At 44.2% G+C, this 17,038-nt stretch overlaps 1 protein-coding gene and 1 long non-coding RNA gene across 5 annotated transcripts in view; one reads left to right on the top strand and one right to left on the bottom strand.

The window, feature by feature from the left end:
* The window catches only part of LOC130196411 (nipped-B-like protein A), a 28,722-nt gene extending 19,028 nt beyond the window's left edge, over nucleotides 1–9,694 (bottom strand). Inside the window, exons 1-12 of one of the 4 annotated variants that reach the window (XM_056418510.1) lie at nucleotides 9,351–9,694; nucleotides 7,723–7,796; nucleotides 7,413–7,449; nucleotides 5,972–6,121; nucleotides 5,522–5,687; nucleotides 4,742–4,842; nucleotides 4,516–4,627; nucleotides 4,057–4,217; nucleotides 3,399–3,547; nucleotides 1,312–1,402; nucleotides 880–1,101; nucleotides 444–686 (exon numbers count right to left, since the gene is read on the bottom strand). In XM_056418510.1, the coding sequence (XP_056274485.1) occupies nucleotides 444–686; nucleotides 880–1,101; nucleotides 1,312–1,402; nucleotides 3,399–3,547; nucleotides 4,057–4,217; nucleotides 4,516–4,627; nucleotides 4,742–4,842; nucleotides 5,522–5,687; nucleotides 5,972–6,035 (1,309 nt within the window). In that variant the 5' untranslated portion in view covers nucleotides 6,036–6,121; nucleotides 7,413–7,449; nucleotides 7,723–7,796; nucleotides 9,351–9,694. The remainder of the gene's footprint in view (nucleotides 1–443; nucleotides 687–879; nucleotides 1,102–1,311; nucleotides 1,403–3,398; nucleotides 3,548–4,056; nucleotides 4,218–4,515; nucleotides 4,628–4,741; nucleotides 4,843–5,521; nucleotides 5,688–5,971; nucleotides 6,122–7,412; nucleotides 7,450–7,722; nucleotides 7,797–9,350) is intronic. The other 3 variants (XM_056418509.1, XM_056418512.1, XM_056418511.1) reach the window with 3 other exon arrangements.
* A 4,482-nt stretch (nucleotides 9,695–14,176) lies between these two features.
* LOC130196816 (uncharacterized) lies at nucleotides 14,177–16,261 on the top strand. The gene is made up of 2 exons (XR_008832327.1): nucleotides 14,177–14,963; nucleotides 15,088–16,261. It is a non-coding gene; the product is annotated as an uncharacterized LOC130196816 (long non-coding RNA).
* The last annotated feature ends 777 nt before the right edge of the window (nucleotides 16,262–17,038 follow it).

The following is a 17,038-nucleotide window of genomic DNA, read 5'->3' as shown; positions in this document are numbered from 1 at the left end:
TTATGCTAACATTAAAACATTTTTACTGTACTAAGGAAGAGTTTATAAAAATAAGTCAGACTTTTGTGTGTTAAAAAAAGTCCTGTATATAGATTTCCCCAAGAGTTTCAGGAAATGAATGATGCAGATGTGTTCCATACATATCTGAAATCCCCATCACTGGCAATCAATCAATTTTAATGTATCAATGATGACATTTTTCAAAGTAAAAGTCCTAAATGTTTAAAGAAATCGGTAATGTCTTTAATGTTTGAGGTGCTTTATATATGTATTTCCTCATAGTCATAGGCAATAATGCTAGACAATAAATAGAATGCTTCAATCAACACCATGATCGGTGATATCGGATCGGCAGGTACTGATTTCAGTGATCGGCACCAAAAAACCTGATCGGTGCATCTCTAGCATGTATCCACATAGCCATTTCATGCTATTCCACATACCTTTATCTTGAACCTCCTTGGAGCACTTCTCACTCGCCGCCTCTCGTTCTATCCTTTCAATTTCAGCGAGGGCATCCAACTCTGCCTCGTCGTACGGGGAACTGGGAGGCTGGAGACCACTCGCACCACAAGCTTGCTGCTGTTGCAGCCGAGCTAGATTTTGCTGGAGGACAGGCACCTGCTGAAAGCCCAGTTCCGCCTCCATATTGTCAGAGTTCTCGTCCATTCCCGGCAGAGTATCACCTGAGATAAACAAAATCACCTTTACATGGTTGTATTTTAAAAAAGGGCTTTGAATGATCGCCACTCACAGACGTATTATTATTACAGCTCATTCATTTTAATGCCGTGAAACATTGAAATAGAGATGTAGGAAACCACACAACAAAAACACGGGGACCCAGCTAAGATTGGGCTGTTCCAAAACCTTCCTTACCTGGGGTATCGGACTCATTTGACTTGACCCTGGACAATTTGAGGGTGAGTTTTGAAGAGTCCTTGTTTGGAGAGCTCACTATGTCGTACAAATCTTTCTCCTCTTTCACAGCGGGCCCCTTCTTCCTTTGCTGGAGCTGCAGGTTCTGGGCAGGGCCTCCCTCCCTCGGTGAGGGCGCATAGGGAGGTGGTGACTGCAGAATCAGCGGGGGACGAGAACCTGCTGTAACGAAGCAACCCCAAAAAGAGTTGAAGTTACCCTCAAAAGGCAAGTAATAACAAAGTGCACTGTTGTTACAACTGACACTAATGATGTACAATGAGGCATCCTCCGCGACTGAAACGGTCACACTGGCCTTGTGTCACTGAGAGACCGGCCTCAAACCATTCTGTAGGCACTGTAGCTTCTCCTTTCCTCTTCTAGTGGTCTTACATTTGGGTGTTCCTTCACTCCCTGCTGGGGAGCAGCCGGACTGTGGAGACCTCAGAGAGAAAGAAGGATTTCTCATGGCGGAGTCACCCTCCTAGGCAACACACAGAAAAGACAGATGTAACCTACCAGGTATCAGCTTTACACTGGAATTTCAACCAAACATATCTCAACGCTGTTGACAGCAAGTCCACCTTTTGTCAAATTGTCACAAATAGAAATATTTGAATGATGGACTATTGACTAAAGTGTCCATTATGTTTGCAAATGTATTTGGATGACCAAAACATTATGAACATATTATTTCCAGCAATTCAAATCCATAATGTTGATTTAATTTAAAATATAGCGTAATAATAATAATGGGGGAAACAATATTAAAAGTCCACATCAAAACCGGTGTCCATATATAAAATTCCTAGAAGATAAATCTGAATCCATTAAAAGATTGAGGGCATGGCATTTCTAGTTTGATAGATAGATAGATATATACTTTATTAATCCCCAAGGGGAAATTTGTCGTGACAGTAGCAGCACCAATAAACTAAACACACAAGAATAAAAAACAAAACACAAAATATAAGAAACAGGGATGAAAGATATAGAAGTATACAAAGTAAAATACAAAAACAAAACAAAATATATATATGTACATATACAACACACATGCATACACAACACACAACACCAATGACAAATCAAATAAAATACAAAAATATAGACAGTGTGCAAAAAGCAAAGAGTGTGTATATGTGCAGATGAAATGAAATGTGTGTGTATGTGTGTAGTGCAAACAAATGAAATGTGTGAAGTGCAGATCAACATAGTGTAAATATTAAGTTATTATTGCACTAGGATCTGGCAAGAGGTGATCTGTTGTAGAGCCTCATAGCCGTCGGCAGGAATGTTCTCCTGTATCTGTCCTTGTGGCAGCGGAGCGTGAGGAGACGTCTGGAGAAAGTCCTCCTCTGTCCCTGTAGGAGGTGGTGGAGAGGGTGGTCCGGGTTGTCCAATATGGACACAAGTTTCTTCAACGTCCTCCTCTCCACCACCTGTTCCAGGTGCTCCAGCTGGCAGCCGATGATGGAGCCAGCCTTCCTAACCAGTTTGTTGAGACGGCTGGTGTCACCGGCTCCGATGCTGCTCCCCAGCAGACAATGGCAAAGTGCAGCACACTGGCGACAACCGACTGGTAGAATAACTCCAGCATCTTGCTGCACACGTTGAAGGATCGAAGCTTTCTCAGGAAAAGAGTCGACTCATCCCCTTCTTGTACACAGCGTTGATGTTGGCCTTCCAGTTCAGTCGGCTGTCGATGGAGACGCCCAGGTACTTGTACTCCTCCACCATGTCCACGTCCACTCCCAGGACACTCAGAGGTGGAGGAGCTGTCGCTCCTCCTGAAGTCCACCACCATCTCTCTGGTCTTGGCCACGTTCAGTCAAGGTGATTCTCATCGGCCCACTTTACAAAGTCACTCACCACTGCCCTGTACTCCTCCTCCCGTCCATCCCTAATACACCCGACCACTGCAGAGTCATCAGAGTACTTCTGCAGCTGGCATGACTCCGTGTTGTACTGGAAGTCACTGGTGTACAGGGTGAAGAGGAAGGGAGACAGAACAGTTCCCTGTGGGGCTCCAACATCACTGACCACCGTTCCAGACAGCACACACCCCATTCTGACAAACTGTGGTCTGCCTGTGAGGTAGTCAGTGATCCAGGAGATGGTGGACGCGTCGACACCGACCACCCACAGCTTCTCACTCAGTAGCAGTGGTAGTTGTAACAGTTGTTAAAACCTATACAGAACTAAAAATAAAAAATATATAACCACACCTGAGGCAAAATATTGTGCCTGAATTCATTATAAATCGGCGTGTGCAGAGTTTTCCATCTGAATGCCCTGTTACCCATTTCCTACATGAGCAGTGATAGGCGGAACTGTTAAGTACAGTGACATCACATGCATGCCCTCAACATCAAGATTAGAGAAAATATATTTTTGGCTCACGGAACAAAACTTCCAAAACCTCACGGCAAATGTCTAAGAATAGCATTATTCAACGCTCATTGTAGACTGAGTTGTACCTCATTGCCCAGTCGGTGTACAATGTTCATGTAGTCCTCCGTGCCATGTCTGTCCGAGAGGTGGTTGGCAGCGTTGGCCATCTGCCCCGATACTTTGCCCTCGTGGATATTTCGTATGCCACCTGGACCCATGGGACTGGCCACAGACACTGCCAAAGAAAAGAAAAAAGAGGTCCTTTTGGTTAATGATCCACGAGTGAGGCAATTAGAACACTGTTGATCATGAGAGAAAATATCTATTAAAAAGGTGAGATGTGCCAAAACAGAGTTGGTGAAATACAGTAAATAAGCACTTAGTAGACCATAGAATTCATAAAAAATGTATTGTGTTTAACTGCATAAATGTGGCTTCAGTTCTTCCAGGAGTCAGAGTTTTATGAGCCACAAAAAGTAATTAGCAAATTGTGTTATTTTGGCTCTCAGCAGCAAACTTATTTGGGAAGCAGACACCTGTTGACACGAAACACAAACCTGTTCCTCTTCCATGACAAGATTGTCTAATGCTGCGCTGCTAGCATGGTTACCTCAGATTACTCGCTTATGTCTTTCAATAAATCATACAGATTATATACATCAGCCAGACAGACAGACAAACGCACTTCAAGAAATGCCTCCTGATGCATGCACATGAACACGCAACACACACACATACTCTCACCTTGTTGTATCTGTTGGTGTTGGTTATAGCTGGGTGGTTGTTGATGGGGATACGGCTGTATGTAACCAGGGGTAGGGCTCTGGGGAGTGTAGGGGCTGGGTACTGGACTGTTCTGGCCCATGTACCGACTACTGGAACCAGTCTGGGGAGCAACAAACCGACTGGACAAAGTGGAGAAGAACACAGGGAGGAAGCAAGTGAGCAAACACATGGAAGGAAGTTACATGTCAACAACAGTAGAACAAACATTACAGAACTTAAAATATAGTTGTATTAGCTATCAATAATTTAATGATACTACATACAGCAAGTCATCCATGAAACTAGATCAAATAAAATGTTGTGATGCAACTGGGATACGCAATTTAAAACAGGATAATATATGTTCCCAACAGTTCCATGGTTACCGTTCTTAGAAATGGTCCATAGGGGTCTGCTGAATCCTGCAGCCTGACTCACCTTGGTGGGTTAGGAGACATTGCAGCCGGCTGGAAGTTTGCAGGTTGGGCCGGGCTATGCAAGGAATTTTGGGTGATCTTGTACGTTGGTACCATTGGCTGCTGCATAACATCTGCTCAGAAATGAAAAGAAACCAGTATATTTGTTTATAAATATCAACATTAAGCCAGTCTTTATAGTTGCATGCTTTCATTTCTTAATGTGCAACAGGTAGCCATGCCCATACTTTTCTCCCTGAAGATGCCAGGGTTCCTGGCCAGCATGGTCTGCAGCAGCAGTGGTGCATCTCCCTCTGGCTCATCGCTTCCCAGGTTGTCCTTCAGCTCTCTGAAAACACACGTAAAAAAAAGTGAATAATGTTTAAAACTATAAACGTGTGTATGAATGCAAATATGAATTGCATTTTTTAATATGTATGACCATGTAGCCTACAATTTTGAGTTGGGAAAGTGAACACGGCACTGTCTTCTATGAGACGGTAGCTATCAATTGCTTGTTTTTGAAACATATAGACAATGTTGAAAATCAATGAGCAAATGGCTTTACATTTTTAAGATTTATAGAATCTTCAAAATTACTTAAATTGATTTGGTTTGTCTGGTACTTTCAGTGGTTTCATGTGAACAAAGATCATTACCTCAATATAAGATGACAAGTAACATAATATATATGCGGTCTCATTGCACACCATTAAGTAATAAGCACTATTATTGTATATTGCCTATTAGAAATGTCTAATTTCGTGCCATGACACAAAAAATGATAAATGAAGCTATGAATTTAATACATTTTGACATTTTTATTTTTTAAATGTGTATTTAATATTTGCATGCAGCACAATCTCATAATTTCTAGTCGGTGGCATTTCTTCTGTTGCCTGTTCTCAAAGATCATTTGTAAAGTTATCTGACATCCTAAGCTCCTATGTATTCAAATCCAATGCCTCAAATCAGGGTAGGGTCCTGACACAATGTTGACATGCACACACTTTCACTTATAGACTCACATGTGCTCTGTGGACACCTGGTTGAGGCCATGGGCCAGCTGGGAGGCCAGATTCTCATCCCGACAGCCCAGTAGGCAGGTAACTTCCTCTGCGATCCTCCCATTGTATAGGAGGCTCTTAGTGGTGGTGGCGGGGAGAGGGGAAGGGAGGGGCAGCTGGTTCAACACTGAAACAAGAGATAGATGATGGAAGGTATAGAGATGGGAAGGTAAAGAAATAGAGATGTGAAAAAGAGACAGACAGGGTGATAAACAAACATCAGCAATAGAGGACACGTAGTTGTAGAAAAGTAGAGAGAAGGAAAACAAAACATGACAAGCGACAGAATATACCATCACATTTGCCAATTTACATCTGTTAATATTTCAGATTTTAACAGATTTTTACTGGAAGAGGAGAGACAACACAATCTGTGATGGTGAGTTTGAAGAACGGCTGTGTGTCACTCACAGTCGGTGAGGCTAGCGATCCCAGCAAGAGTGGTGATGGGAACATGAGGCATATCCCCATTCATGCTGAAGGTGAGGGTGGGGGTGTGTGTTTATACACAGGTAGATCAGGGGGCCGATGAACGACACCCGTCCTCACATCTCCCGACTCCTAGGAGAGAAAGAGGTTAGTCGGGGAGGGAGCAAGAGAGAGAGAAAAACAGCACGAGTGCCGACAGGAGAAATAAGACGAAAGAGGGCAAGAGTAAGCGGAGGAGAAAAGTCAAGGATTCACAAGAAGCCGAGACAGAAGAAAGGGGATAAAAATACGTACACAAATTAAATAATTAAATTAATAGTGTTAATGTGTTATTCAGAGTTCAGACACATCAAAAACATGGAATCAAATGCATTGCTTGAACAATGATGTGCTACATAAATACTGCTGCGTCTGCCTTGACGCTGAGATTATATTTTGGGAGGGAAAAAGGGTATCGGCTGCATCACCTGTCAGCCACAACAAAATGTGTCTGATTAGATCCTGTCAATAAAGATAAACGGGCACAGATATTCTCCTTTTTACTCATAGATCGAGTATTATTTGTATTATTAATCCATACGGGGGGGGGGGGGGTCTTCAGTGGTCTCTGCACTCTTTAGGTTATAGCAGGGACACAGGATCAAAAAAGTCATGCCATTACCAGGAGTGCAGGCTCTGTGTTTTAGGATTGAATCCAGTTCTCAGATGTCACTAAAGCACCGTTAGACGGTCCTGCCGCTCGGTCCTATTATTGTACTGGCATCGGCTATAAGCAGCAACAAATCAACAACTAATAAAGTACCAATGAATAAAATGTTTTAATTATTGCTATTTTGTTATTGTATTGCTATGTCATGGTTTTAGCCTTAGTTTACTGACTGATGCTTATTATGAGTCATTTAAATTGAATGTCAGATGACTTTACTTAGCTTCCCCTTAGGAGAAAATAAGATCACTATACAAACATCTTGGTGGCTTCTTTAAAAGTAGAAACCAATGCATTCGCTGTACGGTAAATAAATGTAAAACAGTTGTAAACACAACTGCACAATATTAAGACCACAAGTGGCTCATTAGGTTGAATAAAAGAAAGGGCCTTTGTGTGTGTGTGTGTGTGTGGGGGGGAGCTTACTTAGTCATGCATTATACTTCTACCACTTGAGTGATAATGCACTCCAGTGAATAAGCCGTGACATTGTGAGTGTCCCTGTTCATACAGTAGATACTAGAAACCTCTATATCCTACACTTAATATCACTACTACTTTGAAACCGAATTAGTCTTCAAATGTCAATCTTGATGTTAATGCCATACCAGTCTGTTTCCCTTCACTAATGTCAAACCACAGGGCACTTCACCCTCAGTTTATACGGATAGATGTTCACAAATTACAACTACATGATGTACTTAATTGGTTGTATACCTTTTCTTGCTAGGTGTCCTTGACCTCTCAAGTAAGACTGCAAAGGAGGTCAACGAAAAGCAGAAGGAAAATATCAGCCTAGGCGTTGTGTATAAACCTGGTTGCCAGCACCAAACCCTCTTGTTTTAATGCGTTTCCTCACCAGGATTATTAGACATCAAAATAAAAAAGACATTGATACCACAAACTCTCCCTAAACATGTTAATATGCCGAGTTGTCTTATCAAGTAATAGTAAGCCGGCATTACTATTGCTGATGATAATTATAAGTCAATGAAATGATAAATGGCTCAAACCATTGTAATAATACCTTTTTGAAGAACTCTGTGCAGTCTCGGGTGGACTCACTGACATTTCAGATAAAAAAAGTTCCACTCCTTTAATCTGAAAGAGAACATGGGCCTGCATCAGACTTTGACATAAAAATGCATTTTTCTATGGGGACAGTTGTATGTCAAGTTTGGTCGATAGCAGTTAAACTAATAAAAACAAAACAGCAAAAGTAATTCCAGATACAGAAGCATCACAGAATCCAAGTGTATCATGTGTGCAACCACAATTGGATCACTGCTCCACAAACTACAAACCTAGAATGCAACAGCAATCCTGACCTTATGGTGAAACCTTCTCCACTGCTGCTAAGGAAGTGCAACACTGGTGACAACTCCTGCCGAATAGTGACGCCACGTCAATCTGTAAATATACCGGTGCAAACGGACTTCCAAGCCGTGCAAGCCGATTGCTGAGGTCATCGGGTAGTAAATACGTGCAACAGCTTCTGCGTATAGCACTGGGAGGATCAACAGATGGATATTGTAAACATTGCATGAGCTAGCTGGAGCGATAGCATGATCGGTTTATGTGCTCTTCCTCTAGTACGCAGGGGCTAGGCTGACAGCTGTGAGACTGACAGGCAGGAGGCAGCACAAAGGAACAGATGCACTGTGATGGTGGCGGCAGTAAGGGGTGGGGGGGGGGGGCTGCGTCCTCCAGTAGCCGACAGCCACCGAGTGGGGTCTGCAACTGACCGACTGCAGAAAAGCGATCAAACTGCATTTGTTGTTGTCGAGAAGCGAACAGACGCGAGATTCCCGCCAACATCAACATGTCAAACCGCACAGACAACGTGTTAGTTTGGCGTGAGGCGACGCAGCGGGTGTTCAGTCGGGAACTGAAGTCCCTCGCAACGTTTCAAAACAGGAGTAGCAACGCCAACGTCAGCACCTGTCAAACGGCTCTAGCCAAGCAAAAGTCACACAAACGTGATGACAACAACGACGGGCTGAAGCACAGTGGACGTTGACGTGCACATTAAACTGTTTATATCTCAGCGAGCTGAAACCGCGAGCTGCACGAACCCACCAGCGGCAACTTCACGTCACAGCGCTCAGAAGTTTACTGCCCGGGTCTTCCGACCTCTGAGCCGGAGTTACCTTTCACTCGAGCGTATATGTCGTTAACGCCTCCTGACAACCGCTCACAACAGTAGTCGTTTTTTAGCGGCGAGCTAGTGATGCTAACTAGCGCCAACTGTTGTGGTTTCGCTCCTAACGCTGTTCAAATAAAACAGTGCTTTTCATGTGTTACAAGGGGCGCTTGTCGGGAGATATGGCGAACAGTTACGTGTTAGCCCCCTGTGCTCTAGAAAATGCGACGGGTTAAGTGTAAGTAGATGTAACAGCAACGGTATCAATTCCAATTTCGTTGGCAACGGCCCGATACTCGACGAATGACATCCAGTTTGAGGCCGAGCGATCTGCAAAAAAAAAAAAAAAACACACCTAGCTAGCTTTGCTAGCTAATTCGCTAGCTTCCGTTACTCAACGGTTAACGGCGCCATAGGTGGTCGCGCGCCGGAGCGGTTTTATTGACGCTACTGTTAATAATCGCAATTTGAAAACTCCATTGCATGGCGATGGACGGGGCAGTTTTATTTACCTTCGGATGGGGCGTCCAAAAGGAGCGGAATGTGCTCGGTCCGTGTCCGCGTCTCTAGCTCCCCCTTTCTTCTCTCGCGCAGATCCTCCAGGAGGAACTCGACTGGCTTGTCAGCTAGCTGGTTAGCTAGCTTGCTAAGCTATCAACAATAATCCGGGTCGGACCGATTCGCTCTTTTTCCGCCACTCGAGGGTGAATGTTTCAACGTACATTTACGGGGAAACATTCGCTCGTCGGAGTTTCAGTCGGTCTGCACCGACATAAACAGTGAGTGCAGCCAATTTATAAAGCAAACGAGAAATATGACGATTGTTGCGATCATCGAGAGGCTCTCCTCTCGTAGAACAAAATGCCGACCGGAAGTTCTGCCGTCTGACTGACCAAAGATCTCAGGAGTGACTCCCTCCATCGGCGCCAAACAAAATGCCATGCGACGTTTCGTGGAGAGCCGCTAGATGGCGCTGCCAGTCAGCCTTACCCGCTCCGCAGCCTACACTACCTTTACTCAATCAAACAGCTAAATAAATATATTATAAAGCCGACAAACATTATGTTCTGGTGATGAAACAGGCCATGGAGTTACCAACAATATACATATTCTACAATATATTCTTGCCTTCGAAGTAACTATCTCATACATACGTGGTGGCACACTTAAAGTTACAATGTATTCTGTTTTATAGTAAGACGTTCCTTTACTTTATAAAACATTCTGCTGATAACTTAATTTTTTTAATTGGAGTAAACATTTTAATGTACATGTGTTATTGTACCAGATGTTCACGTGTTAAGAATAAGTTCACTATTGACAGAAATGCTGGAGAAGCCAGCGAGCCAAGAGAACCAGCAGACGTGTGGCGAGCGGGGCCGACGGAGGGGGGGGGGGGGGGGGTGCTAGTCAGAGTCGCGCGCGAGCCGAGAAGGATTGTTGAAAAAAACAAGGCTTATCCATAAAACCTGAACCTATTGCCTAAGTATTCTAAATTGCTATCAAAATAAATACGTATACTACTTGTTGTATACAAGGTCGACATCAATTCATTTTGAAACCCATTCAGGAAACTCAAATCAGGCTGAGGGAGCAGCAGCTGGACCATCAGAGCTTCAGGTGAGGTGTTACATTGGTTCTGTGTTGATGTGTATTATTATGCTTGACATTGTTAATATCGCCTACCTGTTTAATGTGAATTATTATTATTATTATGTAAAAACATGCATGTGCAGTCACACCCCTCCCCTGGGAAGGGAGGTTTGGCCGATTCACAGAATGGCTTAATTCTAAAATGAAAAAAAGAAATAATATAAAACAAATGAAATGAATAAAAAAGGAATTAAATACAGTATATATATATATATATATATATATATATATATATATATATATACATATGGGGGGGGCAGCGAGACGCCGGCGAGACGCGATGCCGGCGAGACGCGATGCCGGCGAGACGCCGGCCGGGGACGCCGGCGAGACGCGATGCCGGCGAGACACGACGTCGGCGAGACGCCCCCGGCCGGCGCAGATGAGCGAGGACCGAACCAGCGGACAAAAAATTCAACCCGCGGCAACACTTCAAAAGTAGCCCAATTCCGCGGGAAAACCGCGGACCTGGCAACACTGGTCGTCTCTCACTCAAAGGGGAACATACGGGGTCTCTTTGCCTCGTGTCCAGGGGGGAAACAGCGCCCCCAAAGACTTGTGGCCAAAGATATATCGCATCGGAACTACCATAGAGACGTCTTTGAAGCGAGCATTGTGACGTCACTCAACCCACCAGTTCTAACTGGTTCTGTGCTTTGAAGTCGCCTGTGACGTCACGGAGCAGCGAATCAGACTATGTAATACTAGTGATTTCTAGCAGGCGGCACGGATCTGTGAGTCCGTAGGAGGCAGTAGGAGAAAGTTCTAGGGATTTGCCTGCCCTCCCCTGAGTGTCGGCCATTGCCCACACACGTGGGGGGGTTTGTAGGCAAATTTCCTAAACTTTCCCGGGTGTAGAATCGCCTACACCTTCTGCAGGTGTGGGGGGGGGGGGGGGTCGGTTTGATTCACCTCGTGTGTCTCTACCATAAGAATCCCTCACACCCCCCCCTGGGAAGGGAGGTTTGGCCGATTCATAGAATGGCTTAATTCTAAAGTGAAAAAAAGAAATAATATAAAACAAATGAAATGAATAAAAAAGGAATTAAATACAGTATATATATATACACATGGGGGGCAGCGAGACGCGATGCCGGCGAGACGCGATGCCGGTCGGGGACGCCGGCGAGATGCCCCCGGCCGGACTTGACTCGGGCCGTGACTTGTGACGTGTCAAGCCCCCCCCGCAACAAAACAAAAAAAGACCAACAAATGTAAAAAAGAAAAAAAGAATTTTTTTTTTTTAAACATCGCAAACAAAACAGTCCGTATGGAACAACGATACCGGAGCTGAGCAGACAACATAACGCGAATTATATGACCATGACATGAATGACTTAAGCCTAGCATATAGGCCTACCGGCTATGGCGCATCGTGTCATATCATCATATCAATAGTAATACAAAGTTAATAAAAGCGACTTCATGCAGAGGCTCTGGCTTAGGGGCCCCCTGAGCTCATGGGCCCCTGGTGCCGGTAGGCTCGTTCGGTAATCCATCCCTGAGTAGGACTATTGGGGCCCTGTTACTGACATGAATGACTTAAGCCTAGCATATACCGGCTACGGCGCATCGTATCATATCATCATATTCATATCAATACAATGTTAATCACAGCGACGTCACGCGCGGAGGCTCAGGCCCAGGGGCCCCCTGAGCTCATGGGCCCCTGGGCCTGGGCCCGGTAGGCCCGTTGGTTAATCCATCCCTGTGTGCAGGCTAGGCTAAGTTTCCTTTGCTCTTTAGGGAACAGTCTGGCCACAGTGACCGTCAGCAACTTCAGCACAATAAGTTACTGTTTCAGGCAAAGTGGTGTAGTCGGTATCCATGGCTGCACTACACTGTGTTGAGTAGGATATATAATATATACTGTTACTCTATTTCTTATTCATTTCTTATATATTTAGTGCAGAATACGGTTTTGTATTTAAACTAAGGTTTGATAACACTAATTATGTTTAAATCAGTTTAAAGAGACTGAGACTGTACTTCAAGCAACATCAACTGTTTTCACTTGTTTTTTTGCTAGAGAAAGTACTGGTATTTTTCCAAATATTACATTACATGTCATTTAGCAGACGCTTTTATCCAAAGCGACTTACAATAAGTGCATTCAACCTAGAGTACAAACTAAGAACAACAAGAATACAGAAAGTAACGTTTTCTCAACATAGTCGAACTACAAAAGTCCCATAATAAGAGCCACTGAAGTGCAAATCTGTGTTTTAATCCAGATATAGTCGGAAAAGATGTGTTTTTAGTTTCCGGCGGAAGCTGTAAAGACTTTCTGCTGTCCTGGTGTCAGTGGGGAGCTCGTTCCACCACTGAGGAGCCAGGACAGCAAACAGTCTGGATGTAGAGTGATTAGCTCGAAGTGCAGGAGTCACAAGTTGGTTGGCTGTTGCCGAGCGGAGCGAACGTGCCGGGGTGTACGGTGTGACCATATCCCGGATGTAGATGGGGCCCGATCCGTTTAGAGCTCGGTACGCCAGAACCATTGTTTTGAAGCGGATGCGGGCAGCCACCGGTAACCAGTGGAGAGAGCGGAGGAGCGGAGTGGTGTGGGTGAACTTCGGGAGGCTGAAGACCAGTCAAGCTGCTGCATTCTGGACGAGCTGCAGAGGTCGGATGGCCTTAGCAGGTAGACCAGCCAGGAGGGAGTTGCAGTAGTCTAGGCGTGAGATGACCAGAGCCTGGATCAGAACCTGCGCCGCCTTCTGAGTAAGAAGAGGACGTATTCTCCTGATGTTGTGCAGCATGTACCTACAGGAACGCGTCGTCACAGTGATGTTGGCCGTCAGTGAGAGTTGACTGTCTAGTGTCGCCCCGAGGTTCCTGGCAGTCAGGGTAGGGGCCAACACAGAGCTGTTGAAGGTGATAGTCAGGTCATGGGTGGGGGAGCCTTCCCTCACATCAAGTCTCTTTTTTGGTTTCCTCTGTCTCCCTGCAGGCGCGGCAGCAGCAGGCGGAGCTCGCCCAGCAAGAGTGGCTCCAGATGCAGCAGGCCGCCCAGCAGGCCGGCTCCTCTCAGGACGAAGACGAGGAGGATGACCTGTGATTCCCAGGACTCCACTCCACCAGGATCCCCCTCTTGGGACCCCGCTGGCACACGACTCCCTCGGCGCTGTCATTGGCAGAGACGTGATGCGGGTTTGACCGCCGGCATACATCCGTGTAACATGGATAATGCACATCGGACTGGACACTGAAGAGAAAGATGACTGTGGTGTTCAAGGCGGCCTCGCTCGCGTTCAGGCACCGGAACCTGAAAATAATTTGGATCGAGAGGCTGCAGAGGTTTCGATGAGCCTCTCCCTCTTTTCCTCCCCCAGATGCTTCTGTTTAATTATATCTTGATATTTTGTGATTTGTAGATTTCTGGATGGGTTGTGGACGCTGAGGGCATTGCCCGGAATATGTCGGTGAATTTTGGTGAAGTTGCAACAAGGCAGGCGCTGCACCGGATCGCTTCGTCACGTTATCCGTTGTACTAGATCATGTTCGGTGGTTTCGGAGAACTGCTTTAGAATCATTTCAGAGCAGTCGGTTTCTCCTTTCTTGTGGTTTGATGGTCACTATAACAGAAAGGGTTATCTCTACCCCCCCCCCCCCCCCCCTCTTGATACATGTGTTCATCAGAGGAGTTGTGAATATAGGAATATTTCTTTTCCTCTTTATTTTTCGTGAAGTAGAGAGTTAAATGGACATTTTGGTTGATTTTAGCTCTTTCTGATGCTTAATGTTTCATTTTTCTTTCATGAACCACCCGCAGTATTGCTAATTAGCTACATGTTTCAGAAAATCTATATTTTTGTCTCAGAGAACCAAAGATAGAAGAGATGGAGGAGACTCGCAGCCCACAGTTGGTGTTTTTTTCTTCTTATTCTTTTCTTTTTGTGTAGATGCTGAGGTGATTCTTGCTGCTGACTCCGGGTCAGTCTGAAAAATGTTAAGGATTATTAACCTTTGAATTTGTAAGATGCTTTGATATCCAGGCTGAATTTGTTATTCCCCCTCTCTTCGGGTGCAGTATCAAACATTTGCATTGTGACTGGTCAATCCTCAGCGTAAAGACAAGTAACCTAGTTGTGATACACATTCGCTCGCCTCTGCTACGGAGTTGTATTCTTGTCGTCTTCGCCGTGCACGCGCCTCCCCCCGGTGCCGAGATGAGTCCCTGGTTCCAGTACATGCTGGCTGTGCTGCAGTTTGACATCGCGCTCAAGATGATCAATCAGATTGGTAAGGGCAGCGCGGCGCGGCGGTCGTACCTTTTTTAACAACAAAAAACGATACAAGCCCGAGGCTCCTCGTCTTCTTGCTGCAGAAGTCTTAATAAAACGGAATCTCGTCTGCAGAAGATGGCGATGTCCTCGTCACTATCGACGCTGGCTTGGCGTACGGGGACGCTCTGACGTCCGAGTGGACTACGAAGTCTCACTTAGCCGAAGGCTCGGAGAATGCATTATGAGGTTGGATTTTTTGTTTATTTAAATTTCATATCTAATTAACAATATTCTGTCATGTATTTTATGTATTAGTTATTATTTCCTGCTGTGAACAGTTGTATTCCACGTGTCCTGCATGTGTCACCAGGTCAGTGAGGGTCCCTGGCACTGGGGGGACTACAGGCTCCAGGTCCACAGTGCTTTCCTCACGGGGGTCTATGGCATGTGGAACCTGTATGTGTTCACCATCGTCTTCCTCTATGTGCCCTCCCACAAGCAAACCAACAACACACAAACAAACAAAACAAAAAAACGTAACATTTTTACTTCAGAGTGAGAATGATACAAAATCCTGTGAAGAAAGTGGCAGGGGAAAAGAAGTCTGGGGGATCTATTTAAAAAAAAGTTTAATCTAAATAGTTTTCTTTTCTGTATTTAGGACTTTATAACAGGATCATTTATTTTGTGTATAGTTGAGATTCTCATTTTAACAAAAAGTTCCCTAACGGCAGACTGGGATACATTTCTTGACAAAAATAAATCTGCCAACAGATAATATATGAACAATGTGTTTAAAGTGTGCAGAGATTAAATACTCAACTGGAAGAAAACATGAATGCTTTTATTTCAAAATATTTTAAATATGGTGTACACAAGGTGCTTGTGGTCAATATGAGTATTACAACAACAAACACAAAAATCTATGACTGGCGTCCTTTTTGCTTAAGAGTGCTGCATGAATGGGTTTTCAAACGGGTTAGTGGTATGTTTATATATTTAGAGCTATGTGTGTATAACAACCAGTCAGAGGTATGTGTGTATAACAACCTGTCAGGTATGTGTGTATAACAACCAGTCAGAGGTATGTGTGTATAACAACCAGTCAGAGGTATGTGTGTTATAACAACCAGTCAGGTATGTGTGTTATAACAACCAGTCAGGTATGTGTGTATAACAACCAGTCAGAGCTATGTGTTTTATAACAACCAGTCAGTCAGAGGTATGTGTGTTATAACAACCAGTCAGAGGTATGTGTGTATAACAACCAGTCAGAGGTATGTGTGTATAACAACCAGTCAGGTATGTGTGTTATAACAACCAGTCAGTCAGAGGTATGTGTTATAACAACCAGTCAGAGGTATGTGTGTTATAACAACCAGTCAGTCAGAGCTGTTTCTGTTATAACAACCAACGTGTTAGTCATTTACAAGAATAAACAAATGACTCTAAATGAAATGTGGGGCAAGTTATGTTCAAATCACAAAATGTAAAAAAACCCAATTTCACTTGGACCATTTATACAAATTAAAAAATCAATTACGGATGGTGTCCTTTAATGTCGATAACATCCCTGTGATGTAAAGCTGTTTCCCTCGTGTGTGTGTGTGTGTGTGTGTGTGAGTGAAAATAGACAGGATTATCTGCTACTTCATTGGAGCTGGCAAAGTTAAAAATAAGGTGTGATGAATAGATTATTGTCACTCACATTCTAACAATATCAGCATTTTCTGTGGAAACTGACTATATATATGCATTATATGTAATGTATATCGAAGTATAGTCTATTATTTCGTTTGTAATGTACAAACACATTGGTTAACTAATTGAATGCATTATGGTACTCAGACGACCGTATGTTATTTACTTTCGTGGTTTTACTCGAGTAGCTGTCGACACAGGTGATGGAAACCCAACCGGTGAGGTGGGACGACCTGCAGGTGGTTGGAGGGTCTGAGCAGCGCACCGGTCACCGGGTAGCTGTGTCCGCGCAGCTCGTGCACGCTGCAGCCAAAAACACAGTCAAGAAGACACGCACGTGTTCTTTAGCTCCGCCAAAGTGACTTTTCTTCCCGTAACGCGGAGTACATGAGCGTCCCTGGGAAATAATCCTCGAGCCGGAGATGTGCCTGTTGTAAAATGAGACGAAAGGAGAAAACATTTGACAACAATATCCGATTTCTGATGTTCAGCTTTGTCTTCTTTCCCCAAAGTCTCATGTATTAGAATAGGTTGACTACTCAACATAAAAAGAAGAACAAATAGTTTGTTGCTGGTAAAAATAAATAAAAATGGCAGTAATACTTTTACACCTCTAAAAG

Source organism: Pseudoliparis swirei, chromosome 7, assembly GCF_029220125.1.
Source record: "Pseudoliparis swirei isolate HS2019 ecotype Mariana Trench chromosome 7, NWPU_hadal_v1, whole genome shotgun sequence".
NCBI classification, from domain to species: domain Eukaryota; kingdom Metazoa; phylum Chordata; class Actinopteri; order Perciformes; family Liparidae; genus Pseudoliparis; species Pseudoliparis swirei.
Note: the sequence above shows the minus strand (reverse complement) of the source record. Positions and strands in the feature narration are given on the sequence as shown.